Source organism: Balaenoptera borealis (genome assembly GCF_965194805.1).
Source record: "Balaenoptera borealis genome assembly, chromosome: 19".
Taxonomy (NCBI): domain Eukaryota; kingdom Metazoa; phylum Chordata; class Mammalia; order Artiodactyla; family Balaenopteridae; genus Balaenoptera; species Balaenoptera borealis.
In genome coordinates, this window is record NC_138878.1 from 4828790 (window position 1) to 4852153 (window position 23364).

The window sequence follows — 23364 nt, forward strand, 5'->3', positions numbered from 1 at the left end:
ATTGGAGGCATAATTATACTTATTTATGGAAAATCCAGAATTTTGTAAATACCATCTTTTAGGGTGTACCTTTGTATGGAAAGATAACCAGGTCTTCTACAGTGAGAATTTATAGAAATTAAATCCAGTAAACACTTAGTGGATCCAGTAACAGCCCTAACCAGGCCTTATGAGTAAGTGATATTACAGATGATAAACCTGTTCAGAATGTACTAGCTAAAAGCATAGCCTTAAGCTAGAAGGTAGACACAGAGACTTTTGAAAACAATTCCTAGGAAATAGATCCCTTTTAAGCTCTGCTGTATGTACAAATAAAATTACATTTTTAACGTATTTTGACTTTGTGCCACTGTCTTACCGGAAAATTGGTTTTTCTATAAAATTTATTTTAAAAGATTTATTAAAGTATTTAAATAATATGTTTTATCTAATTTAAAAGTGTAACGTGCTCTTTGTGAAAAGGTATGAATAGAATTAAGAAAATAACTACCTGTAATCATAATATCGAAAGGTAATAGAATCATTGGTACCATTTTGGTGGATATTTTTTCATGTTCTTTTTTCCTTGTGCATATAGATACATATTTAAAAATCAAGATTTGGATCACACTGTACATGAACTGTTTTACTTAATATTTCATTAGCATTTCCCCCATATTCTTTGGGAAATATATTAGTTTCCTATGGCTGCTGTATCAAATTTCTATAAACTTGGTGGCTTAAAACAACACAAATTTATTCTCTTGCAGTTCTGGAGGTCGGTAGTCTGAAGTCAGTTTCACGGGGCTGAAGTCAAGGTGTCAGCTTCATTCTTTCTGGAAGTTCCAGGGAAGAATGTGTTTCCTTCCCTTTTCCAGCCTCCAGAGGCACCTGCATTCTTTGGCTCCTGACCTCCTCCTATATCACCTCAGCCTCATGTTTCCATCATCAGTTCCCTGCCTCCCTCTTACAAAGACTCTTGTAATTACATTGGACCCACCTGGATCATCCAGGACACTAGACGTCCTTAGTTTAGTTACACCTGCAAAGTCCCTTTGGCCATATAAAGTAACATTTATAGGTTCTGGGGATGAGAATGTGGACATCTTTTGGGGACCATTATTCAGCCTTCCAAAGGAGCATAGTTTGAAATTACTGCATTGCATTCCATAGTATGGGTGAACTAATTATTTAGCTAGTCCCCTTTCGCATTTAGGTGGTCTCTGATTTTTCCCAGTTAAAATCCTTGGACATAAATTATTGTATGCTTTCAGGTTTATACTTCTATGGATTTTAGGAAAGCAGGGTAACCTACCTCTTAAGAGTGTGGCCTCTGGAGCCAGACCACCCAAGTTCCCAGCCCAGCTTCCCCACTTACTGGCGGGGTGGCTCCAGGCAAGGTGCTGAGCCACCCTGGGCCTCAGTTTTCTCATCTGAAAATGGGGGGATGGGTAGGAATAGGTTGTCATGGGATTAAGTGAGTTAATACATGCACACTACTAGGATAACGCCTGCCACATGATAAATGCTCAGTAAGTGTTAGTTGTTATTACTGAAGTTATTAGACTAAAAGTTTTTTACGTCCATATTTTGGCAAATTACTCTAAAAGGTCATAAGAGTTTTTTACATTCACTAGCAACCTATGAGAGTACTCATTTTATTGGGTTGAATTCTTAAACATGATTTTATTTTATACTCAATTTTTGTCTCAATTTTTGTCAAAATGTTACTTGATTTTTATAATGTAGATTATACAGACACTGGGGTTAATTTTACCAGCTGTTTACTATCTCAATTCCGTAATTCCTTAGAATGAGAAATACTTTTAATTTCTCTTTGACTAGCTCAGTCCATCTCTTGGTGTGTTCAGATATCATTCTGTGTGGCAGGTGATGGGTGTAAACCTATCTGACAAGGTCCATGGTCTGGTTGTGCACACATGGGTCTGTGCAGACTGAGTCTCACAGAAGAGGCTTAAAGTTGCCCCCACTCCTCCACCGCATTTTCTTTTTAAAAATTATTTTATTTATTTATTTATTTATGGCTGTGTTGGGTCTTCGTTGCTGCACGCGGGCTTTCTCTAGTTGCGGCGAGCGGGGGCTACTCTTCGTTGCAGTGGGCGGGCTTCTCATTGCAGTGGCTTCTCTTGTTGCGGAGCACGGGCTCTAGGCGCGCGGGCTTCAGTAGTTGTGGCACGTGGACTTCAGTAGTTGTGGCTCGCGGGCTCTAGAGCGCAGGCTCAGTAGTTGTGGCGCACAGGCTTAGTTGCTCCGCGGCATGTGGGATCTTCCCGGACCAGGGCTTGAACCCGTGTCCCCTGCATTGGCAGGCGGATTGTTAACCACTGCACTTCCAGGGAAGTCCTCCACCACATTTTCAAATTCATACTTCCACCCTCCTGAGGGCAGCCCTAGCAACTGAGACTAAATATAGGACCTTTTTTTTTTTTTTCTTTTTGCATATTTTGGAAACCAACCTGCCAGAAAGGGTCCAAGAACAATACAAGCCCTTTTTTCCACTCTGAACCATTTGAAAGTAAGTTGCAGACCTGATGTCCATTATCCCTGGATACTTTAGTGGGCATTTCCTGCAAGCAAGGACCTTTTTATGCAGTCATAGCACAGCCTTCAAAATCCAGAAGTTAGTCTTGATACGCCACTGCTAGCTAATCACAGGTTGGCCCCATTCAGGTTTTGCCAGTTGTTCATTCCAGTAATGTACTTACAGTAAAGGGATCCAGTTCAGAGTCTTGAGTTGCAGTTAGTGGTCATGTCTCTTGAGTCACCTTCAATCTCAGCCACTCCTTGACTTTCATTACCTCAGTACTTATGGAAATTCTATGCGAGTTGTGTTGAAAAATGTCCCTCGATTTGGGTCCTGATGTTTCCTTAGGATCTGATTCAGGTTGTGCGTCTTTGGCAGGAGCCCCTCAGGTGATGCCAGGCTCTTCCAGTGCGTCTGCCTGGCGGACCTGGGTCCATTTGTCCCATCGCTGGTTAACTTGATGAAGCGTCTCCATTGTAGGGTTACCCTATTTCCTTTCGTAAATCAGGATTTTGCTGGGAGGCATTCTGAGACCATGTAAATAACTTATTCCTCTTCACAGTTTAAGTTTATTTTACGTATATATGCTACAGCGGACTCATGTTTTCCTGTTGTATTCAGTGGGTCAGGATCTGTCACTTTCATTATTTACTTTGATGCTCAGATTGTCATCCCATGCTGGCCTCTGTGTCCCTTTGACACGTGCCCACCATTCTTTGAGCTTTTCCTTACTTTCTGGCACAAGAAGATGTTCCAGACTCATCTCTGTTTACCCTGCTCAGCCTGGAACTAGCTCTCTCTCCAAGGAGCCTGGTTTCTTTTTTTTTTTTTTCTTTTTTTTTTTTTTTGAGCCTGGTTTCTTTTAATGGAGAATAGTTATTTAGAAAACCAGTTCTGGGTTCCCTCCTGTTGGGATATCACTGCCCTTGTGTCCTTTCAGCAGACAGAGCTAGGAAATACATGTATGTGTGTTTGTGTGAATGTATTTTTCTACCTCTGTCTGTATATTGAAAACCTTGCGTTCACACCAGTACTTCGAGTTTTATTCTGACCCTGCATGGTTCATTCCAGTTTTCCCCTTTCAGATGTGAGACTTCCTTCTCTGTCAGTGAGAAGTCTGCCTCCCATTATCCACAAAATATTTATTTGATCAAATCAGTGTCCCTTTGTCACTGCCGGCGCCGCACGCGGGCGCTGACACCCCTCGCCAGGGCCCCTCCCCCCGCAGCCTCCATCCCTGCACGCCGCTGCAGCGCTCCCACCAACGCCTCCTTCTTGTCCTCGGCCCATTAGTTTTCTAAGAAGTGTTTTCGTTTCCTGTGGTGTCTGTGCTCACCTTACGCCTGTTGCTGCCTATGTGCTTGCCACTAGATGCTGAGCCTGCCTCGGGGACACACTCTCCAGGTCTGCACTGTGGAGTGACAGCAGGAGGGAGCCGTTGTGGACACGGCTGAGGGGTGCCTCCAGAGCCCTGTGGAGGAGTCGGGGGAGCCGTAGCTTTAAAACGAACAGGCCAAGGGCGCAGAGGCCGGTAGACAGTGGCCGGTCTTCCGTCCCCAGTGCCCACGCCATCACTCACCAGCCTCTAGATCCCCCGTGGCGTTTTTCTTTTCCTCAGTGCAAATTTATGTCTTGAAGCTCTCTCTTTCTGGGATTGGGAAACCGTAGAAACCTCCATATCTGTTGTCACTCTTTAAAAGGAGTGTCTTCCTAGAACCCAGATTTTAGTTCACCTTTAAAGAACAGAAGCAGGTCAGCCAGATCCAGAGAGGGAGTGTCTCCTTGTTCCTGTCCTTCCCGGCCTTCTCGTTCCTCCCCCTCCCTGGGAATTTTCCTCGTGAGGGTGTCTTCTTTCCAGCCCCTGTGGTTTGGAGACTTCGCTAGTGTGGCCCTTTGGTGAGAGGTTCAGTGACCTTTCAATTACTAAACCAGTGACCGCTGTGCATTATGGAAATTTTTCCCCTAATTTGGGGGTTTTGACCTCCCTCTTCCCCTCCGCCCTGAGCCGGGCCCCCCAGCTCTCATGCTCACCCGAGAGGACTCAGGTCCTGCCCGTGCTTCCTGAGCCGGCTTTTCCTGCAGCCTCCGCCATCCCGTTTGGGGCAGACGCCCTGGGTGTTGGGCCGGAGGCCTCGGTGCTGTCCCTGCCTCCGCACGTGCACGTGGTCGTCAGCAGGATCTGTCCGCTCTGCCTTCGCCTCCCCTGCCCCTCCGTGGCCCAAGCCACCCGCTTCACAGGGGCCTTCCAGGGGTCCCCCGCTTCCGCCTGTGTCCGCTCCACGCGGAGGCTGGAGCGAGCCGGCCGGCGAGGCTCCTTTGCTCCGCTCACGCTTTCCCTGCCCGTTCAGCGCTAGGGCACGGGCCTCTCATCTCCCCTTCTGAGGTCCCCTTCCCTGGCCCCTGGCCTCTGCTCTTCCTGACACATGCCAGGCATGTCCTTGCTCGGGCTCCTGCCCTCGTCTCCCCAGCGCCCGCAGCACCCTTCCCCAGGTGGCTTGGCGAGCGCCCCGCTTCCATCGGGTCTTCACTCAAAAGTCCCCTTCCAGAAGCTTCTGCAGCACTCTGTCTCCGCTTCACCCCTCCCCCTGACTTGTCAACATCCCCCTTCTTTCTTTTTTCTGCTTTCAAAATACAGGATTTATCACCAGCTAAATGCCACGTCTTCTCGTCATCGTGTGTGTTACCTGTCTCCCCCTGAAAGGGCCGCTCCACAAGGCAGAGATTTCGGTTGTCGTGTGCTCATTGCTCTGCGGGGCCGCGGGAGCAGTGCCTGGCTCTGGCGCTCCCGGGGAAATGGGTCGGATTGGACGAGGGAACCGAGCCGCTGGGCCCCTGCCCCCCCCGCCCCCCCCGCCCCCGCGGGGTTCTAGTTCTGCGCGGCGCTCCGCCGGCTCTGAGCGGCTGTGTTTCCGCTTGTCCGCTGGCCCTGCTGCTCAGCCCCCTGCCTGCCTCAGCGTCCAGCCTGGCACCGATGACTGGCCGGTCCTACGCGCACCCTGCGTTTCCTCGCCGGGATGTAGCTCTGCTCAGGATGCCCCACTTCTCTTTCCGTATCTCCACGCTTCCAGCTCTGCCGGGGTAGAGTCGGCCAGAGCCAGCTGCCAGCCGCCTCTCCGGAAGGCTCCTCCTTCCGTCCCACGTCCCCGGCGCTGGCCCTGTGCCTCTCCTTTGCTGTCGTCCTTTCCTGCGCTTGGCTTAGCCGTTGGCGTTTGTGTTTGGCCTCCTTGCAGGATCCCACCTGGAGGGCTGCGTCCCTCACCTACTAACAACACGTGTCTCCTCTGTAACCCCTGGCAATGTCTGCAACTTGGTTAGCACTTCATAAATTTGTATGATGTAGTGAGTAAATTAAGGTAGACTGTCTTACGATCGTACGGTGTCCTGTTTTCCGAAGACCTAAGAAGTTTCCTGTTTCTATTTGGAAGAGAACTGATTAGGCATTTTAAAATTTCAGAATCCCTAACCTTTTCTTTCCATTTCTCTTTCTTTTAAAGTCAGGCTCCTGCCTCAGCTGTAAGAGAACATCAGCCATCTCCCCCCCAGGCTGATTGTAAGTTCACTGTCTTTACCTGTGTGTGAATTATTTTGGAACAGGTTTAATTGAAGTTGATCTAACCCAACGTGTTAGGTCTAATATTTGCTCACTAGTATGGAGCACTAATATTTGTGTTATATCCAGTCCAAATGTGTCATAGATTCTTTAGCATTCTGTTTTTATTTTATTTTTTTAATTGCCTTAATTGAGACCCATTTAAATCTTTTCACTGTAAGTTCATTTCCTATTAACATAAGAGCTCTTATCACCAGTGATTAGCTTTCTCTTCTTTGACCCGTAATACTATAATTAGGTCAGCTATATGCTTCAGATAGTTGTATTCTGTGATACTGCTGCAGGTATCAAGTATGAACAAAAACTTGGGCCTCACTCCCAAGCGGCTTGCTATAAAATAGGTTGGAGTGACTGTTGGTGTCCCCTGTTGCTTTTCTTCCATCTTTCTGTTCTGGTCTTTGTTTTGAATTTCTTTGTTTATATGACTGGCATTCTCATTGTTCTTCACGTTGCTATGGAAATAACTTTTAATATTTCATTTCTGTCTGATTAACTCTGTTCCACCAACCTTGGTCTCCAGTTGCAGAGATAGGCCTGCTTTTCAGGATCATTTGTTATTATAACAATGAATGTCCTAATTATTGAACTTCAAAGATTGTTCAGATACTCTTAACCCCTTACTTTTCTTTTCCCTTAATACATTTATTTATTTTATTTATTTTTGGCTGCGTTGGCTCTTTGTTGCTGCGCACGGGCTACTCTTCGTTGCGGTGCGTGGGCTTCTCATTGCGGTGGCTTCTCTTGTTGCGGAGCGTGGGCTCTAGGCACGTGGGTTGCAGTGGTTGTGGCACGTGGGCTCAGTAGTTGTGGCTTGCGGGGTCTAGAGCGCAGGCTCAGTAGTTGTGGCGCGCGGGCTTAGCTGCTCTGCGGCATGTGGGATCTTCCCGGACCAGGGCTCGAACCCGTGTCCCCTGCATTGGCAGGCAGATTCTTAACCACTGCGCCACCAGGGAAGCCCAAACCCTTACTTTCCTTTATCAGTGCTTTCCTGTTTATAGAAGCACACATGAATAGTTCCAGAAACCACAGACTCCTTGTTGCTCTCAGGTAGCAGTTTCTGCCGGAAGAATGGGTTTAACACCTTGACACTCCTCTCTTGAAAGGGGGCTAACTCCTTGTCCTACGTGTTTTCTTTTTAGAAATAAGTAGCGATGGAAGGCCCTGTCTGTCTCGTTGGTCTGTCTCCCCCCTGCTGGATTATTTATGTTTCTGGTGTGAGCTGTGCAACGGATTTTTCTGGGCGTGCTGCAGCCCGTGTTGTTGTTTTATCACTGCTCTGTTCTTCAATGTGAAGAATTATGATTTTCCTGACCATTCAGATATTTTGAAAGGTATTCGTGCTCACGTGCAGTTTAATACTCAGCAGTTTTCTTTGGCAACAGCTTTTACCTCACAGACTGTCCTCTCATGTCACTTCCAGTGAAGAGGTAATTTGATTTTATAACATATTCAGCAGGTTGAAAATCTTTAAGTTGAGGCTTCAGGTAAAATACACTTAGTGACAATAAAAACTCTTCTGTGCTCTCTTCATAGCATTGGCATAAAGTATTTCAAAACCTGAAGAGGCATAGTTTGAGTAATTTTAGACCATTTATGTCGTCTCTTAAAGAAGGTGGTAAGTACATGACTTGCATGGAAATTAGTTTGCTCTTAGGTGTTAATTCTACAGCAGAAAGTAAGGGTGTATACCAAGCTTTTGCCTGAAAAATTGGTGAAATTTATGGGGAATTAAAGTGCTGACTGGGGAAATAAATACCCTGGAGATGAAGAGCTGCAAATGATAGGAAAATACGGCATCTGAAATAGAGGCGTAGTAAGGACCATAGGCGAAGGGTCATGGTTCCTCCTCCTCCGTGGTGCTGGGGTGCTCAGGGCCAGTGTGCTTAATATTCCTGGGGTTATTTGTCATCCTTATTTTTCTCATTTATTTTATCCTATTTTATTTTTGAAGCTGCCTTAAAACTTTTTTTCCCCTGAAAGAAGTGAGGAGTAACTAAAGTGAAATAATAAGATGTTCCATGGTTTTATTCTGTCTTGTAGCTGGTGTGTCTTTTTGACCCTCTTATCTAAATTGCAGGGATCACTAACCCTCGCCGGCTCTGTCGGTGCGCTGCTGAGGTCTCTGCGCTTGCTTTGTTTTGTAGGCTGGCTCACGGAGTGATCACTCATCCCCGTTGGACTTTGGTTCTGTGGTGCAGATGGAGCGTAGGACTCAGGTGTCTGGGCCAGAGTGAGCGAAGCCTGAGGCCCAAGATGGAGAAGAAACGAAGAAAGAAATGAAAGCCTCTTTTCAGGCCAAACCACAAAAGGCCATGAAATTTAACTTTTATTTACCTTGGACAAGACTATAAAATGGCTGATCAGTAATGTTTCAGCTTTTAGCTGAAACAAAAATTAACTTATAATCAAGGAAGAAAAAAGTGCGATTTGAATTTATGCGATTTTATGACCATATTCACTCATGACCATGAAGCTTGTCCACATCTGGCTGCTTCTGCTGGTGGTTTTTCTCTGTGGGAAGAAACATCTGGGTGACAGACTGGAAAAGAAATCTTTTGAAAAGGCCCCGTGCCCTGGCTGTTCCCACCTGACCTTGAAGGTGGAGTTCTCCTCAACAGTTGTGGAATATGGTAATGATATTATTTTAAAGGTTAGGGACTTCCCCCCACCCCCAATGCGGTTTTTTTTCAGATTTATTGTAAGCTTTAGCTTTTGCCAAAAACAATAAATTTCGAATGGGCTGAGTGCATAGTGTTTGGATGTTAATTCTGCTGAATTTTGTTTTTCCAGTATAATTAGCTTATATGAAGCAAGGAAATTGACATTCTGAATTATTTCCCTAAAACTGCATTCCATGGAACAGATGTCGTTGTAGCTGGTGAGGGTGGGGACTTCGGAGGGGCTGAAAGTTTATGTGACCAGTTGTGGACAACTAAGCAATTAGTCTTATATAATCTGCTCTACATTTTGTTACTGTTTTCGGTAAAATAAAACTGAGCCTTCGCGTCTCTGAATGCCTTCTTCCTGTTTGAAAAACTTGCATGCATTTCTCTGCCATACACTCAAATTTCTGTTAATGTTTGGTTTTTGAAAAATAGCTCAGGTGTCTGATTCTAAGTGATGTGTCCTGTGATCAGTGGGGTTCATCCACATTGTTTTAGCTCAAAGCTCTGGAAACTGCCATCCAGGGTGTTTAAACTAGTCTGTTTGTTTACTCCTCTTTCTACTAGGTTTTATGATAATGTAAGTTTTCTTTTACCAGGGAAGTTTTAGATTAAGTATAATCTTATGTCATAATATAGGTACGTAAATTCTCACTTTTATTTTGTGGTCATTGATTGCAGAGTATATCGTGGCTTTCAATGGATACTTTACAGCCAAAGCTAGAAATTCCTTTATTTCAAGCGCCCTGAAGAGCAGCGCAATCGACAACTGGAGAATTATACCTCGAAACAATCCATCCAGTGACTACCCTAGTGATTTTGAGGTGATTCAGATAAAAGAAAAACAGAAAGCGGGGCTGCTGACACTTGAAGATCATCCAAACATCAAACGGGTAACACCCCAACGGAAAGTCTTCCGTTCCCTCAAGTATACGGAGTGTGAGTACCGTGGCCTTGGGCTGGTCTGTATCCGTTTCTGCTGCGCTGGGAATAGCGGGAGGATGTGCGTATTCCCACGTGGCAGAATTTGAAAAGCAGTACAGTGAATACTCCTGTCCCTCCGTCCGGTTTCGTCAGTCGTGAACATTTTCCTGGCAGGAATTTAAAAAACCAAAAAGAGACTTCGTGCTTCTTTCTGATAGAAACAAATAATGAAAGTTTGCAGTAGAGGGTGATCGTGATCTTTGTCGTGTGGGAAGTGATTTTCACCAGGTTCCTCTCAAAGCGTCCAGGCTTTGAGGCCCTGACGCCCCTTCACGCTGTGAAACGAAAATGGTGTCTTTGAGTCTCCTTTTTATTTGCATTTTGCTTCTTTCAGCGCATGTTTTTATTTTTGAAGGCATCTTGCAAAACACCTCTTCCTTGGGTTTCATTTTGCTTTTCTCAGACCCTTGCGACCGCGCACCGTCGCGCCTCCGCTGGGCTTGTTTAAGCTGGGAAGCTGGGCAGGTGCAGGGACGGAAGGAATTTGCTGAGTTCCTTTCAGCCCCAGGGCTTACTTTCCTAGTCCTTACAACTCGGGCCTGTCGAGATAAGTTTATCCTCAGATAACAAGTTGCATATTATTGCATAATATTTTCCAAAGCAAATGTATTACCAAAGGAAAGGGTTTTTTTTCCCCATTTGACATAAACTGGGGCAACAGATTGCTAGTTCCATTACCGTTTATTGTCATTTCTTTCATTAGATGGAAAAAGAAATACAATTTTGCTTTTCTTTTTTTGTCTGTCATATACTAGGCCTGAGAGCCTCTGAGGTTTCAAAAAACACCCAGGGGACAAGCCTGACTAATTTGCATGCTGTGACAGCCAGTTCGAGCGTCAGCTGTGGAATTCAGGTGTCTGACTTCGCAGAGCTCTCTCTGCTAGCCCACGTCTCGTGGTGCTTTTTCTCTTTGAAAAGCAGTAACCTCAGAGCAATCCAGGAAGATAAAAGCAAACCAAAACTTGTACAGTTAGCCAAATATATAAATTGTGCCTTTTTTATTTTTTAATCTTATCTTAAAGAGCTGCAGAATATTTTAGGAAACATGGAAGGGCTGATTTTAGGACAGGAAGCGTAGGGGCTCATGGTTGGGGTTCCCTTCCGTATCCTCTCCACCATGGTTGTCAGCTGCTGTGCTCGACAGCCCATAAGGAAATAGTATGTATCTCCCTCTTGTTAGCCGTGACCTTCTGTGGTAAGCAACTCAAAGATTCTTTAAGCTTCAGCGCTTCTCATCCAGAAAATGGAGATAGTACTACCTTCCTCGGAGTTCTTACAGAGGTAAAAGGAAGTAGTGCGCGTGAAGAGAGCTTAGCAGATTTCTTAGGCTGTTGTGAGCAGACATTAAATGTTCATTTTTTGGGACTTCCCTGGCGGTCCAGTGGTTAGGACTCCGTGCTTTCACTGCTGGGGCCCGGGTTCAATCCCTGGTCGGGGCACTAAGATCCCAAATACCACGTGTCATGGCCAAAAAAAAAAAAAAAGTTCATTTTTTCTGTGGCTCTGTTGTTCGAAGGCTTTGCTTTATTTTGGGTTGGAATCTGTCACACTCTGGATCCCATCCCGGGTCTCTCCATGGGCCATAAGACAGAGCTAACCTGAGTTCCACAAGACAGCACTGCAGGGTATTTCAAGGCTATCCTGGTGTCCCCCTTAACAGTTCCTTCTCTCCAGGATAATAAAAATACCCAGTTCCTTCAGGGGTTACTAACACGACCTGGCGTCAAGTCCCCTTCTTTGAACACTTCCTGTTTTCCCTTAACGAGTGAAGCCAGAGTTGAATGCAGTCCTTTGGTTGCGGCCCAGTCTGCTGAAGGGAGAGCACAGCAGACCCGTCCTTTGTTCGAATATTGTCCTTCAATTAGTGCCCAGGCTGTTGACCGAAGGAACAGAATCAACATGGGAGGTTCAGTATAGAATAATTTCAGTTGCACTGTGTAAATAATTACTTAATGGAATTGACATGACTGTATATTTTTCCCGGTCCCTGTACTTTCATGGGTGTAGCCTGGTGAGACCAGAAGGAAAGCTAAAGTAGTTGGTTTTAGAAACAGAACCTCAGTGGTATTACAGATTTGCCCTTTAGAAACGGATTTGAAAGATGGTTTTTTCTTCATTATAGCATGGTTTTTGAAAGGTAAAGAGACAGCCCTTGTGGTATTTCTTCTACTTTTTTCTTCCACTAAAAAAAAAAAGTATTTACAGATAGTAAAATCCATGCTTTTTAGTGCACAGTTTGGCGAGTCTTGGTAAAAGTGTGCAGTCAGGTGCCCACCAGCAAAATCAAGATACAAGACAGTTCCATCACCCCCAGCAATCCCCCGAGTCCTCTGTTTTGCTGTTTGAAGGGTGACGTTCTAGCAGATACGCACGCTGAGGATGTTGAGCGGGTCACAGTAGGAGAAGGCCAGAGCGAGGTGTCCTGGGATCACACGGCTTCTTCCTGCCCCAGGGATCACACTGTAAACGGTGAAGCTTCACCATCGCTTAGTGGACATTTTCTTACGCTCCGCCCTCCCCACCCAGCACACACACACTTGTGGTTCAGTGGGAATAAGTGGCTGATGAAAAACCAGGCATTTCTTCAGTTTTAGTATCACAGTTGACTTTATTTCTTCAGAAGTGATTATCTTATCAGTCTTTCCCTGCCTTACATTGGTTAGAAAATTCCAGGTAAAGAACTGTTTGGGAATAACGTGATGGCTAAATAATATCCTCTGACTCTAACCGCACGGAGAAGCCCCTTCTAGCAGAGGGGAGAGAATATCACCCCCCTGCAGAAGGGATTTCAGAAGGGAGTCATTGCACTGGGGGAGTGACTGTTTTCCCTGACAGGTACGTGTCCCCTGCGTTTCTGATCTTTCTCTCCCGTGGCTGCAGCTGACCCCGCCGCCGTGCCCTGCAACGAGACCCGCTGGAGCCAGAAGTGGCAGTCGTCCCGCCCCCTGCGCAGGGCCAGCCTCTCCCTGGGCTCGGGTTTCTGGCACGCCACCGGGAGACACTCGAGTAGACGGCTGCTCAGGGCCATCCCGCGCCAGGTCGCCCAGACGCTGCAGGCCGACGTGCTGTGGCAGATGGGCTACACAGGTGGGCCTTTCAGCCCGGGGCGGCCTCCCCTCCAGGGCCTCACGGGTCTGTCCTTCTGTGGGTTGAGCTGGACGCCCCTTGTCTCTGGCTCCTGTTGTGCTGGGCATCTGTTTCTGTGGCTTTTCTAATTCTTCAGTCCTGTTCACTTTTTGTGTCTTATTTTCCTGTACTGTTTCTGAGGTTACAAGGAGTAGATTGTGGAGTGTTTCTTTCCTGTTGACACATGTGAACAGACACGGCACTGCCCCTGCCAGAGCTGACTGGCAGTCCAGCAGAGTTCTGTAATGTCCCAGGGAACGAGGTCAAATCCAGAGATAGTTACCTTGATTTGGGCAGTCCCGTGAAATTGAGCGTATCCCTCCGGTGTGGTGCCCTGTGTGCAGCATGGCTAAGTGATTGACTGTCGAGGTTGTTACCTTTTGTTTCGGAACAGGAAACAATAGTAACGACCATATCCTGGGAAATACAACTCACAACCCATCAGATTTTTTTTCTTGCTGATACATCACGGCAGAAAATTCCTGTTTTAACTAATGTGGAGGTTTGGACCCTAAATATCAGCCCATGTCTCTGGCTCCTCATACATCACAGTTTGTCTCAGTGTCTTTTCATTTCTCCTTGGCTTAGAGACCCTTACCTTAGAGAACCAAAGACCTTCCCTTACTGCGCCTCAGACTTAACACCCGGGGGGCTGACATTTTATTAAATTATTGTCTCTTCTTGGTTTATCTTTTTAGGGGGAAAACTTCACAAAACAGAAATTCTCTAACCATCAGAAAAGCATTTTTCATTCCCCCCAAACCAGCTGGTTTCCAGTATTGTGTCTGCATTTTTAAAAAGTAAACAATAGACTTTGTTGGTTATCTCAGTGTAGTTGATTATTTAACGTAGTATTGACACATAAATACAACCCTCATACCAAAAAGACATGACCTGTGTTACTTCCGTTAGCCTTTCAGTGAGTATCTTGTATTTTTTTCTACGTGTTTTCTAGAATTCCTTGATCTCACAGCATGAGTCATGTTTCCCATCGGAGCAGATGGCTTTTGGCCAGTATCTGAAGTAGACTTGTTATCATAGAAAAGTGTGCAATCCAGTGGTTTTCCTTAGAGTGTGGTTTTCGCTGTGTGTGGTGGGCAGCCCCTCTCTGCAGCACTGAGTCCTTGTCGGGAGTAGAAACGGCCCCGCCCTCCCGTAAGTGAGTGCTTTGTGGTGCCCTTCGCCCCACGGGCCTCTCTAAGCAGATGAGGAGATGGCGACTTGGAGAAAATGGCCCAGAGGGGAAAATCAGTCATTGGTGGAGGATCGGGAGAGGTGGTTCCACCCCTGAGAGCTGGTGACGTTGAGGGGCGTCCAGAGGGACTTTCTGAGTGGCCTCAGGTCTTATTTAGCGGCAGGTGATGGTACTCCCCTGCTGTCCCCTCCTCTCCTTAGCACCTGGCCTGCTGTGTGCCCTCTGGGCAGGCTTTGGCCCTGGATCACCTGTCATTCTCTCTGGGTCCCAAAGAGGGATGTATTTCATAAACGGTGATTTCTCAAACACGATTGTGCTTTCTTTTTGGAATAAGGTGCTAACGTAAGGGTTGCCGTTTTTGACACCGGGCTGAGTGAGAAGCACCCCCACTTCAAAAACGTGAAGGAGAGAACCAACTGGACCAACGAGCGAACCCTGGACGACGGTGGGTGGCCGATGTCCTGAGAGCCCGAGGGGGTGTTTTCTGGTCACAGGCGGGCCTTGCATCACTCCCATCCTCCGTTTTGTCAGCTGAGAGGGTATTTTTCTGTGTACATGCTTAAACAGTCCGTGTACAACAGCTATTCAGACAGACCCAAGCTGTTTCGTGCCTGTCGGCAGAAGCTTTTCAGAGTAGGTCGGGAGGTGAGTGAGGAGAGAGGGACGCCTGGTGGAGGGGAGCCTCCTTGTGGGGGGAGGGCCGGAGCGGCTGGACCCAGAGGTGGGGCTGGCGAGGCCTGGGCTCTGCGTGGAGGCACCGGAGAGGTGCCGGGGAGTCTGTGTCTCGGGCTCGGACAGTGAGCTCGTTTGAAATGCTGCATCTTGGCACACGTCGTACCAGCTGTGTTTCGTGCCTTCTTCCTTTTGGACAACAGGGCTGGGCCACGGCACGTTCGTGGCAGGTGTGATAGCCAGCATGCGGGAATGCCAGGGATTTGCTCCAGATGCAGAACTTCACATTTTCAGGGTCTTTACCAACAACCAGGTAGGTGTTTTGAGGACCCCTGAAACGTAAAGGGTTGATATTAAAATGTGAAAAGTCAAAACTCTAGAAAACGTGCTGGTTTAAAAGCAGCACACGGCTGCGGTGCTGAGCTGCGGCTGGCGTCCCCCGTGTGCCGTGCTGTCCCTCGCGTCCCTCCGCGGGCCGGCTTTGCCCGGCTCCCAGCGCCCCCTCCATTGGCCTCACTGGAACCCCAAAGACCCTGCTCCAAGGGGATGCCTTGGCCTCCTGTTTCTCCTGCCCCGCCGGCCGGCCCAGGGGTCCTGCCCACCACGTCTCGGCACACTTCCTGTGCTTGAGAGAACAGCCCCGTGTTTGTGTGTTTGCTGCCCCTGCTGGAGTGACCGCCTTGAGGGTAGCCTCTGTGCCCAGCACCCAGTGTCGTGTTGGGTAACGTGGATTTAGAAGCTTGTTCCCTCACTCTGCATTTGGAAACGTTACTGAAAAGAGGGAGCGTCCTAGTATTTATTAACTGTTAAAATTTCATTTTTGCATAGGTAATACATAGTTCAAAAACATCAAAAGGCAGCACAGGGATACTTCTCCCAACCCTGTCCCCGTCCGACAGGTTCTCACCTTGCTTCCCCATGTTCCCTATGTGGTGGTTTCTTTTTTTCTCATACCCACTCCTCCTAGAATTTCTTTTGCACATTCAAGCAAATATAAATTTATTGTTTTATTTTTAAAAGCCTTTAAAAAACATAATTCTTAATCATAATGTGGATTCTTTTTCCACTGTAAGGTTTTTTTTTTTTTTTAACATTTTGTATTTATTCACATATTTTCAATTTCCAGTGCTCATTATTTCTACCTGTAGATCTAAGTTTCCATATCACGTAATTTCTTTTCAGCATGAAAAGATGCTTTTAGTATTGCTTGTAATGCAGTCTAGTAGCTATGATTTCTCTCAGCTTTAGTTATCTGAAAATATCTTTATTCTCAAAAAACTATTTTCACTGAATATAGAATTCTGGATTGAAAGGCTTTTCATTCCCTCCAGTGCTTATTTTATTGTTTTCTGTCATCTATTGTTTTCTACTCTAAGTTTAATTTTGTATCTTATAAAACACGTGAATGGCGATACACAAAGTAATTTAACTTCTGTAGGGAAACTCATGAGAGAAATAATAACTATCAGAAATAATTCTGTGAAATAACTTTCATTGATACCATTTATTCTTCAGTCTATTTAGGAATAAAGAATATTAGACCAATACATTCAACTATTAGAAACACTTAACTGAATAGACGTGTCTTAGGACAAGTCCTTTTATAAGAGGGGCAGCTAGAAGTTTGAGGTCTTCCCTGGGCAGGCAGGCTGTAAGGTCAGGAAGGCGCTGGGCATGAGACCGGCCGGGACAGGACCCTGGGAACCTTGCCTCTCCCCAGAGTCCAGCCCCAAGGATTGGAAGCTCTGGGTGTAGTAGTTTACATCGCAGAGCATTTGTCGTTCTTGGTATCTGTTTCTGAAGTTTAAGTGAATACTTCATGCTGCTGAGAATCTAGCATTTGGAGGCTTCCACTGAAACACCTAAAGGACTGTTTTAAAAATGGGCCAGGTCTCCTACACGTCCTGGTTCCTGGACGCCTTCAACTACGCCATCCTGAAGAAGATCGACGTGCTGAACCTGAGCATCGGGGGCCCCGACTTCATGGACCACCCGTTCGTCGACAAGGTTGGTCCTGCCGCTGTGCGACGGACGAGGCGTTTGGCGACGACTCCTGCTCTGCCTCGCGCCCCGCTTTGCTTCGTGTCTAGTGTGCTGGTGGCTAGTCCCCCACATGGTGACCGCTCTGTGAGGACGTGAGCCATGGTGACTTGTGTGGGAAGCAGCACAGGGTGCTGTGTTGCTTCCTCTCACCTGAGCACACGGCCTGTCTTTTCTGGGCGTGCCTGGAAAGCCCGTGTCTGCTCTGTGCGCGTGGATCTGTGTCCTGGAGTCTGTCGTCTCTGGACATTCTGACTGCCAGCCATACCACGTCTGTACTGGCCTGGTGTTGCGCTTTCAGGGGGATCCCTTCTTTTTTTAGTTCTGTTTTTGGAAGTTGTGGGTATTTTTGAACAATTATATGTTGATTGTTTAAAAGTGGTGTACTTTCATAAATAAATGCTTGTTAATTTTGTAGGTGTGGGAGTTAACAGCTAACAACGTCATCATGGTTTCTGCTATTGGCAATGATGGGCCTCTTTATGGGTAAGTACCCCTGATAGGAATAACCTTAGAGGTATTTTTTTCCTTGAAATAACTGAAAACCTGTTGTGTGTCTGTCTCTGTATCTTGCTATACCTGTTTATACCTGTCTAAAACTTTGTATTGTGGATATTTTCAACACATACAGAAAAGACTTTGTAATGAATCTCATGCGCCCACTTACTCCAGCAGTTGCCAACTCAAGGCCGATTTTGTTTTTGTTTAATTTTTTTTTTTAACTTTGCTGGAAATAGCAATTTGGAGGCCTAAAGTTTTTATTCTACTCTTTTTACCCCCAAAATCAATCGGGAAAGTAAACCTGTTAGAAATAAATGGATTCTACCGTATTTATTGAGACCCACTGTGCACAAGGCACAGGGGTAAAGAGGTGAATAAGTTGAGGTGCCTACCTTTCTAGGAAAAATAAGGTACAGATACAATGAGACTAATATGAGGAGAAAGTGCAGGGTGGCATAACAGACACAGTGTTTGGGGGACTGAGGAGAAGGGTCAGATAGGGAGGGACCAGAGAACAGTGTCACAGAAATGTCCCTTTGTGCCGGGTTATGGTGTATTAAAGTGGCTTGAAATGCGGGACATCAGTCACTGAATCACAGGCAGTAGTAAGCTTTTGTCTGGTTAGTGATCCCAATTTTCTTTCTGCTTACAGCTCTGGTTTTTATTCTGTAGATAATGTATATAAATAACCTCTTGTGCTGAAACGCTTCTGCGGTGGGATGTCCGTCACCCCCCTTTACCAGGCTCCCGGGACGTGTGAGGTTCAGTGCCGTGGCAGAGGGCTTAAAGTAACTGCAGGGGAAGGAGAGAACATACAGAGCCTGCCTCGGCGTGCCCTGATCCAGAAGGAGAGCCGCCTGGCATGGCTGTTTGCTCGTGCCTTCAGGAGCACACGCTCTGTCTTCAGGGACATCCTGGCCGTGCTGCTGGGGCAGAGCAGGCCGTCTTGAGTGCTGACTGAGCTCATCCAGGGTGGGGATTAGGCTGGACTCTGTGAAATTAGTGATTCTATAGGTCAAAACCCCTGCACATTCGCAGTCATGGGTCCAGCCTAAGAGCTGTTCTGTCAGCGATCCCATCTCCTTGTAGGGCTCCAAGGTTAGGGATCTGGCTGGGTCCTCAGTCGTGTATGTTGTGACTCACAGGCGTGAGTGGCGTAAACACGTCCCAACTGTAGTTCTGCCACGAAAAGCACCAGTTACTTCGTCATCTCACCCAAGTTTCCATGTCTTCTCTTTCTAACGCTTCTCCATTTGTCCCTCCCCCCACTTCTGATGTCCCCGCTCCAGGCCAGCCCTCGGCAGCTCAGCCTCCCCAGGTTACCTGTCAGTTCCCCAGCCCACCCTCCTGCCTCGTCTTCCCCAGCGCAGCTCTCCCTGCCTCGTCTTCCCCAGCGCAGCTCTCCCTGCACGGGGGGCGTGGGGTGGCGGGGAGGGTGCGGGGACGGAGCCAGGCAAGTGTGACCTGCCCTCGGGCTGTGGGGCCTTTGCTTCTCTGAGCCCTGGCCCCCTCGCCTGGCTCTGGAGGGCACGAGACCCGCCCGGGTTGGTGGCCGTGAGGATGAAATGAGACAGCCGAGGGAAAGCACCATGAACACTGAGGCTCTGTGAGTGGTAGCTGTTCCTTTCTCTTCCTTTTTTCTGTGTTTCTGTTGTTAAAACATAGTCCAGCAGTTTCTTTAACTAAGGATCTGCAGTGGATCATTATTGCCTGATCAGATCTAAACTTTTCTCCTTGGTTTTCAAGGTCTTCAGTAGTCTAGCCTGGAGTTGGCAAACGTTTTCTGTAAGAGATCAGATAGTAACTAGTTGAATCTTGTGGGCCACATGGTATGTCGCACCTACTCGCCTGCCCTTGTAGTGTGAAGGCAGCATGGACGTGTAGACGAATGGGCGTGGCTGTGTCCCGGTAACACGTTATGTACGAGAACAGGGGGCCTGGTTCTGCACCTGTAGCCTCATTTCCCACCCCCCGTGCACGTCTTCCTCTAAGTGGGCTCCTCCTCGGGTCTCCCTGGGGAAACCGTGTTTCTCTCGCTCTCCATCACCTGATCCTGCTGCTGACCAGCCCCCTCCCCCAAGCTTGCCTTTCTTTCCGTTCACACCGGCTCTTCCACATGCCGTCCTGACTGCTTTGCACACACTGGTCACTCTTCTGAAATCCTGTGACTTTTGTGGGCGGCCACACGTGAGGGCTTCTAATCAAAGAGCTGCTCGTGCGTAGTGTGTCGGGGATCCCGGGAGAGGAAGCCCCGGTGTCAGGCGCGTGTCTGCCCCCAGAGCCTCACAGCATCTGGCGACCGCCAGCTGCTGGGTGGGCTGGGGGTGGCACGCGGTCACCGTGGCACAGCCTGAACGGGTGTGGCTTACTGCTGGGCCTCGGGTAGGGCTGGTCAGGTGACAGTAATGCACTTGAAGAGCCCGCTTATTTATCGGAGGCGTGGCGCTGCCCGACACGTCCCCACGGGTACCCCTTCTGGGAGCTCTCTGGGGTCTGGCACCCTTGGTGCTTAGATTTCATGGGGCCAGGGAGTCTGCAGCTGCACTTCCCCCTTTTCAGCACCAACAAAGATTTTCTGATGCCTTCCCCTGATTTTAAGGGTGTAAAGTATAGGGATTGGCAGGTAGAGGCAGGGTGGGAAGGTGGTGTTTTTTGGTATCAGCTTCAGTGGGAAATTCTGCCAGTGACTTCTGTTCTAATCTCTGCTCTTTGATGTCATAGAAATTTGTAAACTTTTACTGTCAGCCAATTAACAGATCACTCTTGGTGCTTCTGAACAACCAGCTGGTAGCATGGTGGTGGTGGGTAAGCTAAGGGGGTGATGCTAGGGTCGACTCCTTGTGGTTTGAACAGTAGTATCTTGCTGCTAATATCGCCTCAGCTGCTTGGAATCAGTTGTGGTTCAGGAGTTCATTTTGTGGTGGTGGAGCAGAAATAGATAAAGCTTGGAAGTGCAGTTCCATAACTGGTTGTTTTATACTTTCAAATAGTTCATCTTGACTTCCATCTTGACTCTGTAGTTTAAACGTTTGTGTCATTGCGGATCTAGTGCCCTTGAAGTGCTGGGGAGAACCGCATGCTTTTTCACGCGCATCCGTGTTTTCCCGCTGAGAAGCCCAGGGTTACGGAGAGATGAATGATCCCCATGGTTCCCCTGAGGAAGGGGGACACCTGCCCGAGACCAGGGGAGAAATTTCACTTTCTGACGGTGGCAGATGCACGTGTGTGGCTGCAGTTCCTTCCCAGAGGAGCCGGGGACCGAGCTGGGGGTGCTGTGCTCGCAGCAGTTGGGAGGTGGTGTACGGACGTGTACGCAGGTGGCGGTTCTGGTAGTGGTCAGTCTTGGGAAGCTCGGAGGAAGGGGGCTCCTGCACACCTGGCAGTAGTGAGGGGAGAAGAGAGTCTTGGGCCGGAGGGCGATAAGTTGACAGGGAGGAGAGAGGGAGAGCAGGAGAGGGCGTCCCACATGTGAGGAGACCACTGAGCCGGCAGAGGTGGCAGCGACGGGCCCGCCGCTCACAGCCGCACGTGCCTCGCCACGGAAGAGCCTGCCGCGGTCTCCGACCGTTCCGGGGGTGCTTGCCCTTGTTTGAATCTTTCATTTAGAGTGGTTCCTCTCCCCCGCCTTTTGTGTCTTTTTCTTGCCTCGATGCAGCACTCTGAATAACCCTGCTGACCAGATGGATGTGATCGGAGTGGGCGGCATTGACTTTGAGGACAACATCGCCCGCTTCTCGTCGCGAGGAATGACCACCTGGGTAGGCGCTGCTCCTTTAGTCCGGCGTGCCCGCGGGAGCCGCGTGTGAGGGCCTCGGGGCTGCCTGTGAGCACGGAGAGAAAAGCAGCCTGGAGGCAGCCCGCCACGAGGACGCGCTGTGGCGCCTTCTGTGTCTGCCGTGTCCCCGTGGCCCAGCGGGCAGGTGCCGGTTCTCACTGTGTTTCCCGGCTCCACTTCTTTTTAACTTGTTTCTGAGTAACTCGTCATTTAGGTCAGTTGGATTCATGTGCACTGGCCCTGACTGGTAGGGGGAGGGCCGGCAGTCCTCCATGCTGGGTGGGGTGATTTTTTTTGGCCTTGGGAAGCAGGAGAAGCCAGTGAGCACGGCTTAATATCAGCTCCGCTGACATGGGAATGATTGCATTTAGCTGGACAAAATTGAAATGACTCTGGCAAGGTAATTAGTCCAGCTGCGTGAGCTTTAATTATGCGGCCGACTCCTCCTCCCATCTGAGCAGAGCTGCGGTCGCCGGTGCTCCCTCGGGCGGCACTTGGGGACCCTGACCTGCCCTCGGCGTCCCCCTGCTGCTCCAGCCCCCCTGCCATGTCCTTGGCCTTTATCGAGGCCTGTGTTTTGACGACATTTTGAGAAGCGTTCCTGAATAATCTGTGGAGCTGCAGTGAAGACGCCTTTGCTCAGTGTCCCACACAGGAGGATCCAGAGTCCATTTATGCCCGATTGCCGGGAAGGATTTTTGCACTTCAAATTGGTGTACTTCTTTCTTACAGAATAGAACTCCTGTTGTAATTCTCATTTTGCCCCAGTTTCTGGGAAGCTTAAGAGAGTTCTCAGTTAAACTCTTATCCCAGGTTACTTGTACGGTTATATACTCACCGTTCTAAGTCATTCTTTCCCCTCTGGTGCCAGATTGAAATATCCAGTCATATCATGTACTTTTTTCCTTGTAAAGGAAAATGTTTCTTTTTTTTCCCTAATTTTTAATTTTAATTTTCTGATTTTTCTAGCATATTTTTAATTTTTAAATTATCTAGAAATAAATCAGTTTCCAGTTTTCAGCCTTGCATGTTAGCAAAATTTAAAATATTCACTTTTAAAATGCTTTATGGCATTACTGTCATGCTGATCATTACAAAACGCACCAAAAATAATTTTATTTTATATACTGTCCTTTAAGCTTCTTCTGAACTGCAGTGAATTTCAGATGAAAACCAGCATCGTACTAAGGTTACAGTGTGTTTAGCTGACCCACGTTTCTGTTCTGGTTTTATTCACTCATAACTGCACGTGGCCGTGTGCCAGTGTGTGTGCCGTGGTAGAGACCACACTGCTTTTGCTTACAGGAGCTGCCAGGAGGCTATGGCCGCATGAAGCCTGACATTGTCACCTACGGCGCTGGAGTGAGGGGCTCCGGCGTGAAAGGCGGGTGCCGGGCGCTCTCGGGGACCAGTGTGGCTTCCCCAGTGGTGGCGGGCGCTGTCACCTTGCTGGTGAGGTGAGTGTGGCTCGGCTGGGAGGAGGTGGCGTCAGGGGACCAGGAGCTGAGTCTCGCTTGTCACCAGCTTGGCTGGATGTAGAGCACATCCCGGGGCCTCACCCCATCTCTACAGAAGAGGCAGGCGTCCGTTCTTTCTTAGGTGGTTCTTGTGGGCGTTAATGAGCCCGTCAAGCCTCCTGCTGTCAGAGGAGTGAGGAGGGGGGGCCGTTGTGTCTTCGTGCCCAGCCCAGCGGCTTCCGTACGTACAGATGTTTTCAGTGGGGAGGAAGCCTTTGCTTTCCTCATCTCCCTGCAGCGGGTAAAATGCCTCTGCGGTGGGTCAGGAGTGCTTTCGTGGTGTGAGAAGGAGCTCGTAACAGATGCCGAGCGGCAGAGAAGCGCTTCTTCGTTTCCAGCCTCAGAGCCCGGCGAGCAGCCAGAGCCTGCGCCTGGTCTTGCGCTGTCGGCGGGAGGGGGGTTGTCAATCTGTGGCTGAGCTGTGAGCGATTCTTTTTTCCTGCCAGTAAGACTTGATGCCGCTTTCCTCCCCTCACTTCTCCTTAGGTCAGATTTCCCATCTAGACCTATTAGAAAAGGTCCAGCTACACTCCACGACCACCCATCATCGTAGAAAAATATTTAGCAGCTTAGTAGAGTCAGTTTTTCCTTACTGTTTACTGGATTTTCTCCCTGGCATTTAGGGGCTTAAAATTTACTTGTACTTATAATATGTAGATACACAAAAATACGTTTTAATGCTGGTGTTCTAAAGCAAGTGAGAATGTCTGGGCGCCGCTGCCCGAGTCCAGCTGCGTTCCGATGATGAACCCTCTAC

At 48.0% G+C, this 23364-nt stretch overlaps 1 protein-coding gene across 6 annotated transcripts in view; it reads left to right on the top strand.

Moving 5' to 3' along the window:
• MBTPS1 (membrane bound transcription factor peptidase, site 1) overlaps positions 1–23364 on the top strand; it is a 50084-nt gene that overhangs the window by 3342 nt on the left and 23378 nt on the right. The window contains exons 2-13 of one of the 6 annotated variants that reach the window (XM_082366860.1): positions 6019–6074; positions 7454–7561; positions 7668–7749; positions 8279–8764; positions 9479–9736; positions 12662–12868; positions 14437–14547; positions 14978–15087; positions 16665–16781; positions 17233–17300; positions 20971–21073; positions 22396–22547. In XM_082366860.1, the coding sequence (XP_082222986.1) occupies positions 8596–8764; positions 9479–9736; positions 12662–12868; positions 14437–14547; positions 14978–15087; positions 16665–16781; positions 17233–17300; positions 20971–21073; positions 22396–22547 (1295 nt within the window). In that variant the 5' untranslated portion in view covers positions 6019–6074; positions 7454–7561; positions 7668–7749; positions 8279–8595. The remainder of the gene's footprint in view (positions 1–6018; positions 6075–7453; positions 7562–7667; positions 7750–8278; positions 8765–9478; positions 9737–12661; positions 12869–14436; positions 14548–14977; positions 15088–16664; positions 16782–17232; positions 17301–20970; positions 21074–22395; positions 22548–23364) is intronic. The other 5 variants (XM_082366861.1, XM_082366859.1, XM_082366863.1 and 2 more) reach the window with 5 other exon arrangements.